The sequence below is a fragment of the Manis javanica genome, chromosome X (assembly GCF_040802235.1).
Source record: "Manis javanica isolate MJ-LG chromosome X, MJ_LKY, whole genome shotgun sequence".
NCBI classification, from domain to species: Eukaryota; Metazoa; Chordata; class Mammalia; order Pholidota; family Manidae; genus Manis; species Manis javanica.
The window spans coordinates 63,073,384-63,096,347 of record NC_133174.1 but is presented as its reverse complement, the minus strand read 5'-3'; the positions used below and the strand labels follow the sequence as shown (position 1 = coordinate 63,096,347).

The following is a 22,964-nucleotide window of genomic DNA, read 5'->3' as shown; positions in this document are numbered from 1 at the left end:
TTGCTGGCTCACATCTTTCCTGGGACAGAGAGATAAAGATTTGGGCTTTAATAGGATTCAGTTATAGCTACTGCTAATCAAAAATAAATAAAACCCATACTATATCAAAATACTTAACTAACAAGTATACGTGAGAATTTCAGTAAGAACATAAAAGAGCATTTGCCATAGAGAATTTTAATATGGATAACCTGCTGATTAATCTCAGTTCATTATGGCAGTCTTCAAAAATAAAGGAAAAAAATATTAGTGAAAAAAAGTGTTAGTAGTCCTTGGCTCCAAGGAAAATGTAGTCCATTCTATGCTAGCTTTCCTTCCTCTCTCCCAATCATTGCTAACTTTCATCAGCTTTGGTTCTTTCTAAGACACTGCCTTCTGCTCTTTTCTTTCTTGTTTTGTTTTTTGAATAGAGGCCCACAACTGCTACCTGTGGGGCTATGAGAGTATAATTAATCAAGTAATCAGCCGCAACCACTGTTAAAATGCTTTAATATCAATGAAAAATGAGATAATGGTTTTACAAACAAGTTTCAGAACACAAATACTAACTTCTACAATGGTTTCTCTTCCTTTCAGAAGCCTAAATATGAAAACATAAATCATAGAAATTTTTTAAATGTCATGGTATTTTTTCTCATTTTAGTATGTTTACAGTTGATAAACATGCAAAGTAACTAATTTTCAGAACCAAGGCCTCTAGTGGAAATATCCAAATTAAAAATGAGACATTTTAATTTAGTTACTGACCATAAAACCCAGCAAGAAACTGTCCTTTCCACCCTTACCTCAGAAAAACCAACACCAATTCCTTTCTAGGGCATTGAGGTCATTAAAAGTACTTAGTCCTCCTTGGCAGCGATGAGACAACCCAAGTTCAATCTATGTAAATTCATATTATACTTCCAGTTGCTGGAAATGCCCCACCATCTTCACTGCATTAAATGTGGCAAGGCACCTACCAACAATGCACAGGATAGGAAATGAGCCATGAAGAACATAGTGGCTTGACTGAAGGGCTAATCATGTACCCTAGATATGTCCATTGAATGAGGATATTAATGGAAATGTGAAATTTCAGGAGGCATTCTTTTTTCATCCTCTCCAAGTAATCAGCATGTATAGTACTGGGAAGTAAAGAGAAGAGGAAGGTGACAATAAGCACATACATGAAATCTCCCTAGAACTAAAAGCAAACAAAACAAAATACAAAATGCAGTGAGACAAGGAAGTGACTCTGATTTGGGTTTTATTTGTGGCTGCAAGCAACCTGCAAACTGAGTGGTTCATAAATTAAGGAACAGTTTCAATGCACTCAGGGATCAGGAATTTGCATAGGAACATTAAAATATTTTCTAATAACTTGTGTGAGCTTCATTGTTGAATTTGGTGCCAACAGTCAAGAAATAACCAAATAAAACAAATAAACCTCAAATATTTCCTTTTTACTACACCCACTTCCCAAAATCACCAAGCCACCTTTAACAATTACTCTGCTACAATTTTCTCTGCCATTCCTCAAGTAAATTAGTAAGACAGGTAGAAACTCAAAATATAACTGTAGTAAAGTAATTAAATTTCCATCAGTAACTTAGTCTGTTCCAAAGTATTCCTGTCCAAAATGTGTAGGTGCAACAGAATGAACTTCAGTAGTTAAAATTGTGATCTCTGGAAATTCTTGAATGATTGATTTGGCACCTTCAAAAAAAAAAAGGAAAATTGTTGTTATGGCAGGGTTTTTTCATAATATTTGCTGAAATTCAGGAATTTTACAGTCAATCACTAGATGTAGTATTGACAGAAGACAGAAAGCAATAACCTCTGGATACCTAGCCAGACTTGGCTAATCTCTTAGTTTTTATAATGTCTAAAATCTGAAAAGCTTTGTTAGTAGTCAGACTATGCCCCTGCCCACTCATTAATAAATTCTTAGAATCAAATTGTGTTATATCCAAGATTTGAAAAATATATGCAGTTATAGTAACTTTCCCCCTGACGAAGAGTCTTTGTTTTTTTTTTTTTTTGTCTTCATTCTTCCCATTCTTCCCAGCTGGGAAGAATATGGTCATTTCTGGAAACAAGATCATACATAAGATGAATGGTTTCTGAGCTGGGATGCTGTGAAATGAGTGCAAAGATTATCTTGGTATATCAGAGCAAGCTAGCTTTTTAGAAGTTATGACTCTAGCTTTGGGTGGGTGTGGAGGCAACAGGGATAGGGACTAGCTAGGACCCCATCAAACTAGAAAGCCATAGTAAAGCTGCCACAGAATAAGGTTTTTTAATCTTTAATGTCAAAGAGTAGTATACTGTTCTAATGCACACTATTAGAACTAACATGGTTTGGGTTACTTTTCTATTCCTAAAGGCAGAAAACCCAATAATTATTTGGCTATCTCAATGTTTACAATGCAATCTCTGCTATATATAAGTGGATGGCCAAGCAAATCACCCTGTGTCACCATCAACATCTGAACCACAGGTAATTTTGTATTATAAAACGGCAAAACAATCAATGGCCTACTGAATGCAACCCTCCCAACTGGGTACTTGTAGTCTCTTAAGGGCTGGGTGAGACTTGGAACCTCTGAAAATGATGAAATGCCCTAACTAGAAGCCACATATTTTTCTTTCTTTTCAATTATGAAACAAACACAAACCCATGGTAGAACATTTGAAAAATACCCAAAAAACTTAAAAAATAAAATGAATCACTTAGGATACTACCACTGGAAGGTAACCTCTATTAATAGTGTTTGTGCATTTTAAAATGAAAATTCAAAAAGTACTGTGCATCTGTCTAGCATCTCATGCTGAGGAAAAGATTTATTAGGTTCCATATTAAATCTGAGTCTTATTTTAGTAGTCACCAGTCATAATTTGTAGTAGTCATCTCTGAACTTGGTGATAACATTTTATACTATTCTAATGCTGTTATTTATTATGCTCTTTTACATTTACCATGTAGACTTTTTGATGTCATATTTTTCAAAAACATGAGTATATATTTATTAACCATTTCCTTATTAGAAGTCCTTTATATACTTTCAAATTTTTTCTTACACTAAATATAACTCTACAATGAATATCCTAAAAGCTAAATTTCTGCAAGTATCTATGATTATTTTCTTAGGATACTTTCACAATTGTCCTAGATTGTATGGCAAAATAACTAGGGTTTTAAATTAGGCTTACTCTCTCAGGAAATGGAGAATACACAGTTCTCTCATCATGCTCTTTGAGTAGCAGTGTAACTTTAAAAACTACTCTTTGTTTCACACTGCAAAGTTTACTTCAGTAAGACCAGAGGGCTAGGTAGAACCCTGAGTTTCTTGCTATTTGGGAGCAGTTCTCAGACTCAGGTGGGAGCCAGGCAGAGACCTTCCAGCCATTTGCAGGCTCTAACTCAAAGAGGGCCACCAAGAAAGCATCACTGTCTCCTTCAACAGGGTTAGTTCCTACCTTTCCACTTGAATTTGAACGTTAGAATGTTGTAAAATATTATTATTAAAGCTTACAGATGACAAACACAAGTTACAACTACCAAAATTAGATTCAGATTTAATATTGAAGCAAATGAACTCTTCCTCAGGATGAGAGGCTGGACAGATGCACACTTACATCCCATGACCACCTGGAGCCCGTTACTGCCTCATGCTAAACTCACCATGAGGAGTGGAGAACAGACTGAGTAGGATAATAACACTGGGTTGAACTCCATGTTCTATAAGAACCTTTACAGCTTCAATTACAGTATTTCCAGTGCCTGAAACCAAATGACAATGAACATTAACATCAAAATGTCTTTGAAGTTTATTTGAGGTAAAGGCAGTTTAGTAATCTAACATAAGACACCATTAGGCAAAGCTTAAGTTAAAGGTGCTTCATCTTTACTGATGATGGTCATTTCAATAATGGTTATACACTTTTCAGTGTTCAAATGCACAGCAAACCCTAAATTAATTCGGTATCTGAGATATCAATTTAATACCCACCCTCCACCCCCAATCCCAGGAGACCATGCCATGTATGATCTGAGCAAGCTTAGGACACAGAATAGAATAGGAGAAAAAATTATTATCTCCAGAGAGGATAAATCCTTGAGAAACTCAGGGCTTTACTCATTGGCTGAGAAGAGACATATTTCATATTTTCTGCATTCTATATATTTTGCCTCATTAGATCCTTTGCATTAATGTGAACATTTTAAGACAAGCTCTTTGGAGTTAAAGTTTAACTGACGTATATTCTCTTATTACACAATAAAACTTCCCCAGTGAACTGCCCAGGGCAACTCTAACTCCAACTGACAAAAACACATTTACAAATGGTTTTTGCCTTTATATAAGCGTACCTAGAAGGGAGGCACTAAATTGAATTTAAGGCCTAACCAAAGGTTACAAATTAAACTCGAGCCACTCACTGAGAATTGGATACATCAGAAGTACTTTTCTCCTGTAAATGTCTGGGGGGAACTTGGCATAATATACTTTGGCTCTTTGTGTCTCCTCATCACTCTGAATCAGGATCTTTCCGATTCGTATGGATCGACAGCAGTCTCGTAAACCTTGTTCCATTGCCTCACCTTGAAGAAAGAAATTTGAAAAAGGGAAAAAGGGTTAGTGGGAGATAAAATGAAAGTCCAAAAATAGGCCAAAGCAGAGTTTGTGACTGCTATTAATACAAAAAGGGTGCTATCAAGATGGGATCAGTTCTTCTCAAGCTAACAGATTTTTCTTCTGATATGCTCATATTTTAAAACTAGTGGAGGTTAATAAAATTAGGTTAAGGGCTGGTCAATTAAACTAGGATAAGCTAATTTATTGCTGGCTTGCAAGTTGTAGAACTGTCATGCTTTCATGATTACAGGAAATAAAGGTTTTTACTGAGCTGTTCCCTTAACTCTTCCATTATTACTGTTTTTAGGAAATAATTATATTTTTAATAATAACAGCTCCTATTATTTTAAGGAAGACTTTAAACCACCTACAATTGCTACTTCCATCTGAAAAAAAATAAAAGATTGAAGAATGGGGGCTACAGACAGACCCTATAGATCAAGGTGACATCAAAAGATACCATTTAGCCCCAGCAATGACTTCAACAGCAAAGTTTTGTTGGCAAACAGTGTAAAAGTAATATTCCCTTTTTCCCCAAAGAACCACAACCAACACCAACACTATCTCTTTGGTTTCTGAACAGAGAGCCGTTTCTGAGTCTGAATTCCTTTAAGGAAGTGTTTACCAAGGTCATCTTACACCATCTTTAAGATTTTAGTCCATGTCAGAATCTACCTGTACTGTTATTTACTTAACATTTTTCTTTAAATTAACTGTTTCACCTACATTTAAGAGGGTAATTTATATTACTAGTGTAAAAATAAAATGTTTCTAAAACTTATGAAAATCAACCAACAGTTATTAAGTTTAAAAAACAACCCCATCTATGAACAACCCCAAAGTCATCTGATATACACAAGGGGTTCGAGGACCATGCTTCTGTGTTTGGGGCAGTAGCTGGACTGAAACAGAAGAAACTGTGCCTTAAAATAGCACATCTCCATTGTCTTCAATAGTTTTAAAAGGATGAACAACACTGAAAATTCCATCATTGCTTAAGAATTACCTTCTTTAAAAAGGAGAGCTTAAACTCCTACTTAATGTGAGGTATTCAATTATTCACAAACAGAACTACAGGTAGAGGAGAAAAGGGAATGTTTATGTTAAAAAAAATCCACCTGTTTCCAGCACAAGTGGGGCTTCCACCGTAGTTTGGATCTTGTGTGAAAAATTAATTAATTAATTATAAGTTGCTGAATGGAAATAATCATCCCATGTAACAGATACAGGTTCTAATTAGAGGCATGTGACTTTTCTCCACAAAGGTTTGGTTTAGAAGGGTAATCAAGTTGGACTCAAACACAAATACATTTATAAGCCCAGCAATTGAAAATACCTAGAGTTAATGACAGTTAAGTGGTTTGCCTCCATGGGTACATACTCATCAAATATAAAACTAAAAATATTGAACAAGTCCTTCAGTCCAGCTCCTGACAGGGTAGGATTGTTCCCTACAAAATAAATTTTAAAACCAGAACAAATATTTTCTCTAGTCAGGTATTCAAAGTTCTCTAGGCCTGAATTTGTGCCATATTCTGTCAGTCTTCAAGTTGCCCTGTTTTCCCCAAGATAGCATCATCACATCCTCCTAATCCTCCCACCGTCCTTGAATCTCTTTAAAAGCTGGCTTGCCCATGGGAATAGGCCACTAAGGAAGATGCTCTGCAGTTAAAATTAGCCAAACTCAGCAATACACAGGCCATGATTCTGAGGCATCATGAGGACAGACAATACAGGTGGTGAGTTTAAGCTAAGGCAGACTGAAACTATGACAGACAAGTCCACCTCTCTCCTGGAAACCAGCTCTCTCCTGGAAAACAGCAACTGTTTCTATGCATGCAGAGACAAAATCACAGATATGCAAACCTACCGCTTCTCATTATGCTGACTCCACAATTTCCCTTCTCAAATCTTACTCCTTCATACTTGTACCCTGTTGGGACATAAAAACCGAAGAATTTATCTTTCATCATTGGAGCAAGGTACTTATTTTATAAAGTGCTTATGACTTAAAGCAGATGGGTACAGAGAACCACTTGTCCAGGCACACAGTATAATGGCTGAGATTCCCTGTGAAAGTAATGCAAGTCATGATTTTTCATAGTTATTTCTTAATTCTTCACAAGAAACCTGTGGGGATAATTGGGAGAGGTGGACTTCATCGAGTGGCAACAGGACTTATAATAGCTTGAAATTCACATACATGTTCCTCAAATTGAATTCAGAGAACTATTGCCCTCCGAGAGTGCAATCAACCCCATCAGTTCAAACTGGGACTCTGCTGTGAGCCACTGCAGAGAGCCTCTTCATTCCAGCCCTTTTTATGAGTTTCCATTCTGCCTCAAAAAGCAGAAGAGAAAGGCTGAAGTAGTTATTAAGACAAGTTCAACTCTGTTCTTATCCTGAAGTTGTATCAATTATGATGCAGCAAACGCTGCTTCCAATTTTCATTAAGTCAACCTTTGAAGGGAACAGCTTCCACTCTTTACAAAAAGAACAAACCAGAATTGTAAATGCCTGAAACTGGGACCTTTGGCTGCTTTCTATTAGAGTAGAACAAACTGTATTCTCCAATTCTCATTATTTTTAGTTTTCCTTTTGTTTTTTACTTCTCATCCTTTTACCTGGCTGGAGTTTCAATGTCAAATCAGCTCACCCATTTGTTAACACCAGCAGCTTCCCCACAGAGGTGAAGATAAGATAACAGCAATTCTTAACTCTGGTCCCAATGGGCTGTCATCAAAAGCAACACCTGCATGCTTAAGAATATTTATTAACCTTTAATTTGAATTGACAAGCAAGCCATTAACAAAAAGTCACCCACATAAATTTCTCTACTAAATGTCTCGGAGTTTAAGTTATTTAAAAAAACAGCTCCACCCAGGCTCTTCATTTTACATACTGATTTACTCAGGCTTCTTTCTTTTCATTTTTCCCCCATTCTAGCTCTGAATTTTTTTTTTTTTTTTTTTTGAGAGGGCATCTCTCATATTTATTGATCAAATGGTTGTTAACAACAATAAAATTCAGTATAGGGGGGTCAATGCTCAATGTACAATCATTAATCCATCTCAAGCCTAATTCTCGTCAGTCTCCAATCTTCTGAAGCATAACGAACAAGTTCTTACATGGTGAACGAATTCTTACAGAGTGAATAAATTCTTACATGGTGAACAGTACAAGGGCATTCATCACAGAAACTTTCGGTTTTGATCATGCAATATGACCTATAAACCATCAGGTCAAATATGAATATTCATTTGATTTTTGTACTTGATTTATATGTTGATCCCACATTTCTCCTATTATTATTATTATTTTTATTTTTAATAAAATGCTGAAGTGGTAGGTAGATGCAAGATAAAGGTAGAAAACATAGTTTAGTGCTGTAAGAAGGCAAATGTAGATGATCAGATGATCAGGTGTGTGCCTATGGACTAAGTATTAATCCAGGCTAGACAAGGGCAGCAAGACATCCACGGATGCAGAAGATTTCTCTCAAAGCAAGGGGGGTGAGGTTCTGAGCCTCACCTCTGTTGATCCCCAAATTCTCACCTGATGGCCCCCCTGCGACTGTGCCTGTCTTAGGTTGTTCCTCCCTTGAGGAATCTTACCCGTCTCTGGCTAACCAGTCATCTTCCGGGGCCATACAGGGAAATGTAAAGTTGGTAAGTGAGAGAGAAGCCATATTGTTTGCAAAGGTTAGCTTTTTACTTCTTTGCAGATTTATGCCCTGTGGCTTCTATGCCCAGCACTTGTCTCGAGGTATCTTTACCACCTGGAGGAATTATGATACTCGGTAAATTCGATATGAGGCACGAATTCTATTTAAGGTTTGTAATTAGGAAGGAAGAAGAAAAGCTATAGATGTAGCATATGAAGGAAACTTGGGAGGATTGATTATTTCTTTGACATATCTTCTTGTATAGTACCTTAAGTATGTATAGGTTTTAAACTACTAACTAATTTGCACACACATATTAACATAATAGGAATACGGTGACATAAACAAAGCAAATCTATAATTACCAGCCATCTCCAGTGAAGCCAAGAAAACCATTTAGGCACCCTAGGCATTTGTGAAAATTTATCTATGATATGATGGATATTTTCCAACTGTACTTGAACTATCAGACAAATTAAAGCAGCCCATTTCTGGGATCTGTTCACATCCCATATGTTCTTTTAACCATAGATAGTCTATAGTCATGAGATTTTGGGGTGCTACAACTTGCACCCCTCCCAACTCCTGGTTGAGTTCCAACAGTACAGATCCAGTCAAATTCGTTGTCTCACTGTATGCACATGCCAGCCTAGACATCTCCCTCCTCCTTCTTATGGCAAGTCCAGGAGACGGTGGGCTGGATGCAGCCACAACCGCAGCATCGTCCGGATCCCTGTGGAGGCTTTTTGATGATCATCCCCCGGCACGAGTCCTCCAGAGAGTGCTGATGCCGGAAGCTCCTCCTCATATCGTGTCTTAGTTCATTTTCTGGGTATCCAAGCTAGGCCTTGATCTTCTGCGTAGAAACAAACAGACCCTTTGCCCACACTTTGACATGCCCTCTATACCACTGTGCAGAACTCATTGGAGGTCAGCACACAGTAACTGCTTTTTTTTTTTTTTTTTTTAATTAAGAGAAAGGAATATTATCAGAAAAGAGTACCTCCATAGCTGATCATCTGACACCCTTTAAGTGATCAACATTAAGGATATTTAAAGCATGCGTTGATCTTTGATTTACCAATAGTTTTATCCTGTTAAGGAGTAATCCCCCTTTTCTTTCTTTCTTTCTTTTTTTTTTAAAATTTTTAATCTACACTTACCTGAAGAATACTATGTTTACTATGCTCTCCCCTATATCAGGTCCCCCCTAACAACCACATTACGGTTACTGTCCATCAGCTTAGCAAAATGTGGTAGAGTCACTACTTGTCCTCTCTGTGTTGTGCAGCCCACCCTCCCCTTTCTCCCTCCCCCCATGCATGCTAATCTTAATACCCCCCTTCTTCTTCCCCCCCCTTATCCCTCCCTGCCCACCCTCTAGCTCTGAATTTTTATGAGGAGAATGTGAAAGTAACAGGCCTGGTTACCTGTTGGAGTGGTCACTATGCATTCTTTATATGGCAGCTGATTCAATCCCTCTTCCACAACAAGTCTTATCTGGAGTCAAAGGAAGAATAAGATGAGAACACACTAAGAATCTCCTGTTAGCCTAAAGAGCTGAACATTAAGCAAAAAGTCAGCAACACACTAGGCAAGGATTTAGCTTATGGAGGTAGGAAGGGGGCCTCTATCATGTGATAGACATTTATAGATTCAAATGCCAGGCTACTTGCTACTAGGTATCAAACCTTGGTTAGGTACATGGTTGCCACAAAAAGGCTCAAGTATGGCTTCTGATTCTCAGTCAGTCAATCCAGGTTATAAATGAGATGCAAAACTACAGCAAGTGACAAGAATCATGGTAGGCACCCTTGAAAATAATATACCCTGGTTACTCTGGAAACAGTGCCCACTGGGAACTTCTCTGCTTTGTTCATTACTCTGAAATTGTTATGTTGGATTCTTTTTGACAAAAAACTACCCATAATGCAAATAAGGTCTGAAACTTCTTAGAAGGAAATAACTGAGTGGATGAGGCTGAATCAATTTACTGAGTTTGAAGTAGAATCCAATTGAATGCACTGAGGCTTCTCAGCTTTAAAAAAAAAGGCTCCAACAATCTTAATGTGTGGTATGGAGGAAAGAACCCATAAGAACTACTAGGAACAGCCTCCAAATCCCAGCTAAGGCATTCCTATGAGCACCCAGAGCCATTACTATATAATAAAGGCAGTGTTGAATCTGCAATGTACATTTTCTCGAATCAGTATTACAGTACTGACTGAGAATCAGGAACATCAGGGAGAAATGCCAGGCCCCATGCTCTGTTATCACAACACACAGCTGCTGCCATTAAAATGATTAATGCTGAATGGGCCAATACTTTGTCAGCCTGCAGCACCAGAGAGTCCAGGAACCTCATGGTGGGTGGGTGGGTGGGGGTGTGTGCGTGTGTGTGTGCAGCCTGCAGCACCAGAGAGTCCAGGAACCTCATGGTGTGTGTGTGTGTGTGTGTGTGTGTGTGTGTGTGTGTGTGTGTGTGTGTGTGTGTGTGTCTCCAGCCACTGAGCAAAATTGCCAGCAAAGAACAGGATCCTTTTCTTTGAAGAACCCAGATCTCTTCCTATTAACACTCCTCTAAAGAATCTTACCTCCTACTCATCTCCTGCAACCCTGGGACGAAATTAGTATGCCCAAGCCTTACAGGAGAACATAAAACCAGAAGAAGGATGAATAAATATAAAGAATTCAACATCTGAGTGCTAGGGAAGCCAATCCTGACAAATTCAGGATAGAATTAATGTCAAGTATAATGGAACCCTTGTGTTAGAAGAGACAGTGTACTAGAAATCCTCAACAGTAGAATCTAAACAGCTCCAATCTCTACCATAACCACAACAGACTCTCTATACCACCCTCCCCCAATATCAGGAACTTCAAAGCCAAATATAGAGAACAGAGGTCCAAATTACCATCCCCTCAGGGGAATTATGCCCTGGGAAGATATAATGCTGGCCCTGTCAGGCAAGCATTTCACCATAACCTTGAACTTAACTTCCACTTTCTATAGAAAAGGGGCACAAGGAAAGCAAAAGTGGAACAATTTTTTACCAGTGAACACCAAGACCTCTGTTTTCCCCCTAGCAGCCATTGATATAAGTTCCTTCCTTCTTGAACCAAGAATAGCTTTCAGAACCAAGAATACTTAAAGCTGGAAGTAGAACAGAAATTATCTGCCCTCTTTCGGAACAGAGATTTTCCCTAGGGAAAATCTAAATGAAAAGTTTCATGCCCTCACATTCTCTTTAAAAGTCTATCTTCTCCTATCTGAATATATCTGTGAGGTTAATAAGCCACTTTTCCTTCCCAAGATAAAATACCAATAACAATATTTAGGCTGCAAATTCCATGATATCAGGGATCATGTCTGTATTCTTTACTGCCCTCTCTCCTTCCCCTGCAACACAGCCTAGCACAGAACCTGACTCAAATGACTTCTATTTAATGAATAAATGAATACTAATAACCATAGAAGAAAATGTGTTAACCTCATTCCAAGCACTGAGCACATTTAGATATAAACACAAGAAAACACAGTGCTTACCCTGAAGACAACCCAATTTGGCCTGAGATCCTCTCAGGTCACACTAACTAAACTAAACAGAATTGGGCCTGGTCAATCTTAACAGGAAACCCCTGAAGAAAGCATATACAGTCCAACTTAGTATCACATGGGAGGACACTACATAAAAGAGGCAAAATAAATACCAACCCCTCATATAAACTACAACAGAGGTATTACTTTTTGTGCATTAGATGGATACCACAAAGGTAATTACTAGGTGTCCTTACATTTTTAGTTTCTTTTAATGTACTTCACTTCATGCTCTAAGATGAGGCATTTAAGGGTTGCTCAGGATCAGGTTACCAAGAGGTCAATTTTAGAGGCAGGAGGACCTCAGAACTACACAGAATGAGTTTATGAGCAATGCTTTGAGGTGAAAGGGACTGAGGTAGAGCTTTAATGCAACAGTAGAAACAATACTTCAGAAATCTGCCAAGATGATGGTTACTTGGCACAGTCTCTCTCACCCTCAGAACTCTCTAGAACAAAAAAGCTCCCTGGACCATTATGATTATATCACTAGGAAAAACAACAAAATTAAAATGGAAAGCCTCCACCTACCAAACGATCCGCAGAAAACATGAAGTCCCCTCTACTGGCTGTCCTAAAAAAAAAAAGCAGTACAAGCTTCAGTCCAGATTAGAGTTTTAAGGTAAAATATTAGTTAATACATACAGTAATGTTGATAATTAAGACCTATTATGTACTAAAAGCCTAAAAGCTTAAAAATATCAACTATTAAAGAGGGAAGATATTTCTCACTAGGACACAGGAACCTAAATGGAGTGATGTTATAAATATTATTTAAAAATGCTTATATGATATCAACATTAGAGACAGGAATTTAAAAACTCATGCAGTACCCCACTAAACTACCCAAGTATATATTTTTCAACCAGGAGATGAATGAAGCTCCCCCTGGAAGATGGCAGCAAGTCCACAGTCCAAGCTCAGAGAAAAACTTTACATTAAGAAAACCAGGGACCCCCCCATTTTCCCCTTCATTCACCTTGATCTAAAAACCATGTTACCAATGTAAGTAACCCATATACTTTTTCTTTAATCCTTTTTGGACTGAAAATGGAACAAACAAATAAACCCTGTACTTTTGCACCTGCTTTCAAGAACTCATAACCTAATTTCCAAAACCTCTTTCTCAAATTATTGATAATTTGTTCCTTTTGCCTGTTTTTCAATAAGATTTTTATTCCCTAGATCTTTCTGCCATTTTCCTATACATTTCCTTCTGGTCAATACTTTCATATACTGAGGTACCCAGGTAATAATAATACAGGGTTGCACCTACCCACAAGCTTTTAACCAACCAAAAGGGAAATGTTAAAAGGCTGACATTTTTCCTATATGTAAAAATCTAGTATTGTTCAACCTCCTTTTCTCATGTAAGTTACATGATCTGACAGAACAGACTGATTTACAGTTTATGTACTTAAAAATCCCCATCTGCCTATCCATAGCATACCTAAAATATTCCCCAACAGCATCAAAATGACATATGCAAGCATATATTATCTCAGTATATGATTAATCATGACTTTTTTCTTCAAGTTGCATTTACTTTCTCTGAAAGGGAAAAGCAATGAAATGTCCCTGACATAAATGGCATTGGGCTTCTTAGAGTAACCATAGCTTTATCACATTACAGATATTAAATTTGTAAAATATGAACCATAATTGAGCAATAGAAAGAGCGTAACTCTGTATACTCTCTACATAAATATTCCCTAAACTCAGAAAACTATCCACACACACCTACACACACACTGAGTCCATTTAAAACAGACTGCATTTTATGTACTGTGGTTTTCAAATGAAACTATACTATCACACTAGCACTTTTTATTTCTATAATTAATCTTCCAACATGCTTGCCAAGTAAAAGCCAGTGAACTACAAAAGATACCAAAGCCTACTGTCCTGTTTGCTAAACCTATACAAACTTATCTAAGCAACCAGAACATAATTTTTCAATAAGGAAGAAAATTCTAGATTTGTCTTAAATATATTTTGGGAACACATCTGAAGTATTTGTATTTAATATCTGAACAGTTACACACACATTTATTACATAGAAAAGTTACATTAGGTTATGTGATCAGAGCTGCCCAAATCTGTTATTTTACTTTGGAATCAAACATTTTAACACCTTTTGCACTCTCCCCAAATAGCTTGATAAGTTGATTGCATTTTTTAAAAACCCATAGTGGTCTTCAATATCCACATCTAAATCCTTAACACTGTTAACACTAGAGCTTCATAAAGCAGATATTTACGTGCAGATCAATCAAGTTCAATATATTCTCTAAGCCCCTACTGTAGAACCAACACGGGACTAAAGTATTTGTTAATAAAGATGTTTTAATGTAAGCCAGACCCCAGATCTTACTCACTCTACACACTTTGTTCCACATCATAATTCCACTCACTTTTGTCTCAAAACCATTATTTAAAAAAATCTCTCATACTGGAAACAAAGCTTTGAAAGACATTTTAATCATCTTCCATCTGATAACAGTCCCAAATAAAATCAAATGCAAAATTATCACAAAGCAACAAACACTGACACACATCCCTGGAATATTATAAAATATAACCAAAAGATCAAATATCAAATATTTCAAGTGATAACCAGGCACTCATAATTCAGACCATGGAAATGTAACTAATGTTAAGCTAAGAATCTTTTACGTTGTAGATACTCCAAACAGGATTAACAATGCAAACCTGATCATATCTGAGAATATACTTTTCATGAGGCTCCCCCCGGTTATTGTGTCACACATTTGTAGCAACAAAATAAAAGCCAAAGGCAGCCATTTTAAAAAATGATCTTCACACTGATACAAAAGAATAGAATCATTCTGTAAGCAAAATCCTCATTTTAATGTGGACTTCGGTAAGCCTGACTCTTCCCTACTTAAGGTCGTCTATAAAGAACTTTAAAATTTCTAGAGAGGCTGTAGCAATTGTACATATTTAAAAGATGTATGGCTCATAGCAAACCCAAACCAAGATGAAACATCTTCATTCTCACTAACCTTTCCTTCAAAAGGCTAGTAGGTATTAACTTCTTATCTTATATAGAACGATGAGAGAGGAACTTTTTTATAATGTTAAAAACTTAAGACTTTAAGTAGAAAGCCTCTCTTGTTTTCTAACTAGGCCTCATTACTATGACAATGACAATGACCACGACCACAACTACTAGAGGGATTATTTAGTGTGTTGAAGACATCCTCCCCTGGGACAATTACAACTTCTATTTCTAAAGCAGAAATTGCCATTTCGTCACTCTCTGCTACTTCTTTTCAGAATAAACTTGACAATCCCTCCTTTTTTTTAACAAATCATTTTAACAACTACACACACACACACCAGATGTACAAAGATTGATAAAGCTTTTCTAAAAAAGTCAAAAAGCTGCAGCCGGTATCTAACTTTATACATATATTAATCCCTTCTTTCCCACAGGTTACCACTTATTAAAGACTTCCTTGGTGCCAAGTATTAAGGCCTTTCAGTGCATTATCTGATCTAATCCTCACACAACCTTAAGAGGTAGAAACTATTATTAGTACCACTTTAGCGATGAAAATAGTGAGGCTTACAGAAGTGAAGATCTCAAGGTTCCTCCTAGCCTGAAACTCTCTGATTCTAAGTCCCTAAGTAAAGCCATTATTTATCTTTTGCTCTAAGAAGAGAATGTTTATTAAAAGGTAACCAGTTTTTAAATGTATTTTAATGATATTTCTCTCCCTGAGAATCAGACTTGTATGTATAGCCAATGTAAATGATGAAATATGGAGTCTGGCAGGCAAATGACACAACACTAAAATGTTGCTTCTTAAAAAGGAGAAGGTGCTATTATCCATCCTATGGCTTGTAAAAAGTATGTAGTAAGGCTAATACATACAAGAATACACCCTTTCCAAAAATTATTAAATCAAAACCTCTCATAATTTAAATTAAACTATTTAAGTCAAATCTTAACAGCACTAAATTAGGTGTCATTTTAAAAATGAAGATTATATACAAGGGCTGTTTTCAGCCTTTGGGGTGAAAAAAGTTATGGTTGGGCATAGGTATAGATAAAATGAAGGTTCCTGTGGCCAGGATTCTCACCTTGCCCTTGTTGGCTGGCTCACCGCACATGTGTGGGCAATACATCATTACTGACTCTATATAAAGAGTCCTGCCCAGTGCTCTGAGCGACACGTTGGCACAGCTACAAGGCTACAGGACAGCAGAGCAGAAGCTAGAGTGGTGGCAGCACTGAGGACAGAGGCCCAGAGGACAGCTGAGCAGGCAGAGAGACCCAGAAGCAGATACCAGCTTGCTGCATGCAGACTTGCTCTCAGTGGATGGGATTTTAGTGATTGACATGCCACCATGGAAATAAAGTTGGGTATAACCCTTTCACCCCAAGAACATTCTACTGTCATTTTTTTGGTCACACTGAATCCACAGTGAACTTACCCAGGGATGAAACCCATTGGCAAGACGTCAGCTAATATGTTTTGTTTTTTAAGCAACAAATTAAAGGGAAGTAGAAAAGTATTTCTGGCAAGATTAAACCAAAGGAATGTTTCATTTAGAATTAATGTTTACTTTAAGCTCTGAAAACACAAGTTCTACTTCCATAGCTACTTTGTTGTTATGTGATCACTAAAATAAAAAAATAGCCCCAAGTTTTGTCATGATATGCAAATGATTTATAAATTATTTTCTTCCCCCATCCTCCACCCTCATCAAAACAATCCCCCAGGGAAGTACTTGGAGAAAACCTAATCTGATGTGAAAATGTAAAAAAAAATGAAAATAGCTTTTACTACCTGCCAGGTACAAGACATCAAGGACACAGCTCTTTAGCACCTTCTTAGAAAGCTCATAAAATAGAGTGTCATTAATTATTTACTTGCACCCCAAAGCAGAGTTCAATGTTGGGGATAAAACGAGAGTTCCTGTGGCCAGGATTCTCACCTGGTCCTGGTTGGCTATATCACTACACACGTGTTGGCAATTCGTTGCTACTGACTCTATATAAAGAGCCCTGCCCAATGCTCTGGGAGATATGGTGGCAAGGCTGCAGGAGAGCAGGGCAGAGGCTGGGGTGGTGGCAGCGCTGAGGACAGAGGCCCAGAGGACAGCTGTGTGGGCCGAGAGACCCAGAGGCAGAGACAGGCTTTCTGCATGCAGACTCGCTCTGAGTGAACAGGATTTTAGTGATTGACCTGCCACCTGTCGGAATAAAGTTGGGTATAACCCTTTCACCCCAAGAAGGTTCTACTGTCATTTCTTTGGTCACATTGAATCCATAGTAAACTTGCCCAGGGCTGAAAACCATTGGTGAGACAAATGTAAACATTCAAAATCAGATAGAAAAAGAAGAGAAACTACCATCTTCCCTTAGAACCCAGGCTTCAGTCATTCAAAAGTTTACTTTTTATAATGATTACAACACTAATTCCCTTATGTGCCAGGCTAGACCTCCTTTCTGCCTCCCTGGAGTCCAAACTAGTTGGCAAGACATTCTAGGATATTCCCAATAAATATTGTAACAGGTGTATGTATAGTTCAGAGGTGAATTCCTCCCTCCTAGCCTAAAAGCCAGTTAGAAAATTCAGATGGAAAGCCCAGGAAAACAAAACATATGCCCACGTTTTAAACACTTTGCATGTCAGAATTTTTTCTGTGGTGGACATTTTTGGTTTTGTACAAGTTAAAGAGAAAAGTTCTGAGATTCCTCCAGTCTCAGGGTGATTCCGAGTCAGGCTCTCTAGGCCAGTTCTTTCTAGTGTATAGAATCCCTGGCTCGGAATCCAAAGTCAGGCTAATCAGCATGCAAGGGAAAATAGCCATCTTCCCAGAGGCAGTGGCTCAGCCTGAGCACAGCACAATCATCGATGGTGTTTGTAAAGCTATAGGTGGTCAGGTTCCACTCAAGACTACTCCAAGGATGGGTACCAAAGACTGTAATTTGAAAAAAGAAGAATCCTCAGGCAATTCAGATGCATGGCTTTGGTTAAGAACATCGTATTACCTAGTCAGATGACTCAAATCACATTAGGCTGCACTCATATTAAGGCTCTACAGGATGTTAAAACCCATCCTGAGATTAAGTGTCTCTTCTCCAGGTGACTAAAAAAAAATCACAAGGCTGAAAGCACTCACTAAAACACTGTAAGACTGCTCTGCTTACATCCAAGCTGCCTGCTGAGGCCATGCAAAGCTCTTTTGAGGACAAAAATACAGGAAACAGCAGCTCATGAAATAGCTTTATTTTAATGTTTCAGGAGACAAAAAAACACAAAAATCTGGGAAGGGGGGTGACTTTTAAATATACTGCATTGCCTTAAATATGTATCATGAACTATGTTCAAGGGAAAAGTGCATTACTCTCAGTTTTTGCTGCGTTTAGTATATAAAGGAGACAAGAAGGGAAGGATGTGTGGTTTAATCCACTGCAACAATGAGAGTCATTTCTCTAAGTTCACCAGTGATGCATGTGTGACTAAGAAAATTACATGATCATTCTATGTTTAGATTACTGCACTCTCAAAGGGAAAGTCATCTCCTTGAAATTCAGTAACACAACCAACTTATTTTGTTGCAAACACTGCATATTAAAAAAATAAAAATAAAAAGACATTTTAAATCAGTCAATGTTCTCAATCTTGCCTGCTTTGTATATCTACAACATGTAGTCCTGCTGGCTCAACCTCTGCTTCCCCATATGAAAGCCAGTTCAGAAAGCAATACCTTCACTAGATACTGAGGACCAGGAACAATAAAAGGAATAGAAAGTACTCCAATGGCCTCCATTATCACACAGCTCCATAATGCAAAACGGGGAGGAGCATAAGCCCTAAGGAAGACATCTTCCATAACCAGACCTATGTAAATAAAGCTCCTCTTACCACAGGTACCCTACCCCAGCCCCTGGAATGGATGAAACAGGTTTTGTTTGTGTGAGGGGATGCCATTTTTGAAGATAAAGGAACAGAGGCCTCTGTTAACAGATTTGATTAATAACAAAACTAAAACATTGTCTCCAACTGAATAAATAACTAAGCATCAGTTAGTTACCAAAACTTGTAGTGAGTCTTTCTATACTATATCATAGCAGGGTGAAAATTATCTAGGATTTTGCACCGTTGCTTTTAAAAATAAGAATGTGAGTTCTATGTACAAACTCCTTTTACTGTCTCCTGAAAGCTCAAGCAAGAAACCAGCACTTATGGATGCAAGCAGAACCATGCACAAGTCCAAACATGATGGCTTGAAATGTTGTAAATGTGCAGAGCTTCTCAGATAATATCTTATTTTACCTCCCAGGAGCTCCATGAGATATTACCATCATCATCATTTTACAAATGATAAAGTTGAAGCAGAGCTAAACATCTTGCCTAAGATCACTCTGGATCCTGCTGTCTCCTTCTAAACTCAGAAAGAAAAGATTTCACTTACATCCAGTATTATTATACAACCCAGGTTTTTCTGAATAATGCAGTAAAATCAGGTATTGATATTGTCGTATATGAATGCTGAATGTCATGCCTTCTCCAAGTTCTAAAGCAATGGTTCACCTTTACATTGTCACGAAGACCCCTTTGTGAAATCTAATGAAGCTAAGAAATCCTCACCCCACAAAAAAAGGCACATATGCAAATGTTCACAGTAGCATTATCCATAATAGCCAAAAAGTGGAAACCACCCAAATGTCCATCAGGTGATAATGAATAAGCAAAATGTGATATATCTAAACAATGGAATATATTCAGCCAAAAAAAGGAATGGTATTAGTAACAATATGGATGAAGCTTGAAAACATTAGACTAAATGAAAGAAACTAGTCACAAAAGACCATGTTATATGATTCCATTTATATGAAATGTCCAGAATAGGCAAATCAATAAAGATAGAAAGTAGATTTGTGGTTGTCTAGAGCTTTGAGTAGGTAAAGAGGTTAGTGAATACTCATTGGTATGAGGTTTCTCACTGAGATGATGAAAATGTTCTAAAATTGACTATGGTGATGGCTGCGCAGCCATTAACACACTTAACATCACTGAATTAAACACCTTAAATGGTGTATTATATAGTACAGAAATTATATCTCAATAAAAATAATTTAAAAATCAATTATTAAAAATGCACATACAAATAACATTTCCCAGACAATTTCTGAGGGTTTGCTAAAGTCTGGAAACCCATCTAAAGTCCTGTACTCAAGGTCGTAACTCTGGCTTTACAAAAACAAGAAAGATCATCCTCTTTTCTTTGCCCTACAGATTTTTATTTCGGCTTCCCCCACAACCACTAAGCCCTATGCCATCTACTTTTTAAGATCGCTATTTCATCTATTAGATCACATGACCACAGTAGTTTAGAATATTGATCTGTTAAAAACAGTTAAAAAGCATAGTTTCATAAATATACTTATAAGAGCTAGAAAGATTCTCTAGTAATTGAGCATCTATTATCTGCAAGGTATGGCTGGAATATAAAATGTAAAAGATACAATTTCTGCCCTCAAGGAGCTTAAAATCTAACAGATAAGATTGGTATACAAATGACAATACATAAAATAGAAAATGAACCTTGCATCAAAAAGGCCAGGAAAGATCAGTGAGGAAGAATGATTAAAGGAAATCTTATTTGCAGAGGTGGACATTTAATGCTGGGTGTGCCCTTGAAGAGTAAGTAGGATTTGAACATACAGAGAACAAGTAAAGAGAATTCCAGATGAGAGAACAAACAGGGGTGTTCCGGAACAGTTCTTAGGAACCATAAAGAGGGGCCTTAATGGCAAGCTAAGGATCCTGGACTTTATTTGGTAGGCTCTGAGAAGCCAAAGAAGCTGCTGAGTAAGGCAGTTACCTAATTGAAGTGGTATATTAAGATCTGATTGTTCGGTAACATGTCTGCACACGTGGTAGAGAGAAAAAAACTGTAGGCAAGAAAACAAATTGAGAGCCTATTATAATACTAAGAAGAAAAAAGTACTAGAGTCTGATTTAGGGAGTGGAATCCTGACTCTGCCATTTTAAAAGACCTAGGCACCCACTGAAAACTGAGTGCTTTGGCATGCAGCAGCCACTCATTGAAAGTGCCGCCAATATAGAAACCAGCTGTAGTTCATCATGGTACCTATTTCCCTTGAGAAAACCCGTCTGTAACATGACTTTTGCGATAGCCTAAAAAATGGCATTTTAACATGAAGTATGTGGGATTAGGTGGGGCGCCAAAGGCTCCTCCAGGTTCTCTTTACTCTTAACTATGCAGGAAACGTTTGAAATTCTATAAGTTTACAGCAAAACAATCCTGCTAAGAGTTGGATACACAAGCAAGTAAACCTCAGCTCCACAACTAAAAGATCTTAGGCAAAATGACACATTTGCAGTAGCAAACACTAAAGGGTCAGAGGGCCTATTGAGCACGAAAGAATTTCCTTGAAATAGCTCTATTTCTAATTGTGAGTCTGAGGTGGCTGGACGTAGAGCTTTACCTTGGGTAGTAACCATTTTTGCGTTATATACGGGCCCCTGAAGATAACTTATGCGCCTTTACATGCCCAGAATGGCTGAGGATTCGTCATTGCTCCAAAGAGCAGAAAGGAAGCTGGGCTACCTAAAGAGATCTCCTCCCTACATAACGCTATGTTAAGCACAAAGACGAGGAAAGACAGGGCTGGAGGCCTGAGTCACATGTCACTCCCCCTCAAAGAAGAGGCCCTACCTGGTTACTCCACGGGCCAGTTTCAAAACCATGAATATCTCCCCTTAGTTAAAGGATTTCCAATCCTCCCCCCATCTCCAGAGAGACCTCCACCTCCCTTTTCCCTTCTGCTCAGGGCTCACTTGTCCCGGATGATGGTCTGCAGCTCCCGGATCTGATCATTCATAGGCAGCAACTTAAGCTGCGCCCCGATTTGCTGGGAGAGTACGCAGTCCCCTAAGAGGTGATTGCCGGCCAGTAGGTCAAAGTTGCCACTTCCACCGTCGCTCTCGGAGTTGAGGCTGGCGTCGTCGCAGGCCCGAGGGTCCCACTTGGCCGGTACGCGAGAATGGGCATGCCCAGTGGGCGGAGTCCGCTTGGCGGTGGAGGCACTGCTTCCCCCGGCACGGTTCGGCATCTGGTCCCCAGGTCGCGGTGGCTCAGAGCTTAGGGTAGAGGCAGAGTTTACTTGCATGTTGTGACAGGGCGTGGAGTCCGGACACCGTAACTCCTTGGCCAGACACTGAGCCCCGGGCCGTCCCCCTAGACACTGTCGCCTAAAGATAAAGGAGCTGGGGGAAGTGGCTGAGGCTCACGTGCTCTCCGACTCACGTCACCGCTTCCTAACCTCTAACCCCTGCTGCCCTCCACCCCTAGGCCTCCACTGGTTCCCCGACACACATCGCGTCCCAACCCCGCCCCCACCGGACATACCGCCTGCCTAGACATTTTATTGGCTTCTCTCCCTGTCGCTTTGCAGTGCCCTGCTTGTTAACCCTTTTGAGTCACCGCTGCTGCATGGGTTCCCTCACCTAGCCAGGCAGACTGGATGAGGGCGAGGATGCTTGGTTGCACGGTCTTCCGTGAGCCCCTGGGAATTCTACATGCCGAACTTTGGATAGAGGCAGGAAAGACTAGGGGGTGGGGGTGGGGGTGGGGGTGGATGGGTGGGGTGATAAAATGTTTTCAGACTTTGTGTCTTGACAGAGGGATTATATTTAAGTAACTGCATCTTTAGCCAGCTTGCCTGTGGGATCAAAAGAGGAAGTTAAAAATGTCTAGCGGGCTCCCTAAAAGGCTGCCTTCTAACTAGACTGTTGCACAGGCTGCCCCTTCCTAAGCATACTTGACCACTAGAGCTTTCCTTATCTTTATTGGTTGGACCGTACACTGTATAGTTACCATGGGGATTCTGACAACATTTGGATCCACTACCACTTTGTTTCTTTTAAACACTTCGAAAGACTTTTAAATTTTTTTAGTATGCCGCCTCAGTATAAAGGCTTGACTTAAGAATGTCTAGGTTTCAACATCAGCGTATTGTAAAACAGTTGTAGAACAATTGTAGAGCATTTTAACAATTGTAGAACGTTGTTAAAAT

General features: G+C 38.6%; 1 protein-coding gene across 1 annotated transcript; it reads right to left on the bottom strand.

Moving 5' to 3' along the window:
* Nucleotides 1–472: 472 nt before the first annotated feature.
* UPRT (uracil phosphoribosyltransferase homolog) lies at nt 473–22,255 on the bottom strand. Its single transcript, XM_017654135.3, has 7 exons — nt 21,727–22,255; nt 12,410–12,452; nt 9,711–9,780; nt 6,487–6,549; nt 4,421–4,582; nt 3,665–3,763; nt 473–1,695 (listed from the first exon to the last, which is right to left on the bottom strand). Exons 1-7 carry the CDS (start codon nt 22,056–22,058, stop codon nt 1,589–1,591), a joined length of 876 nt encoding a protein of 291 aa, XP_017509624.2. The 5' UTR covers nt 22,059–22,255; the 3' UTR covers nt 473–1,588.
* Nucleotides 22,256–22,964: the final 709 nt, after the last annotated feature.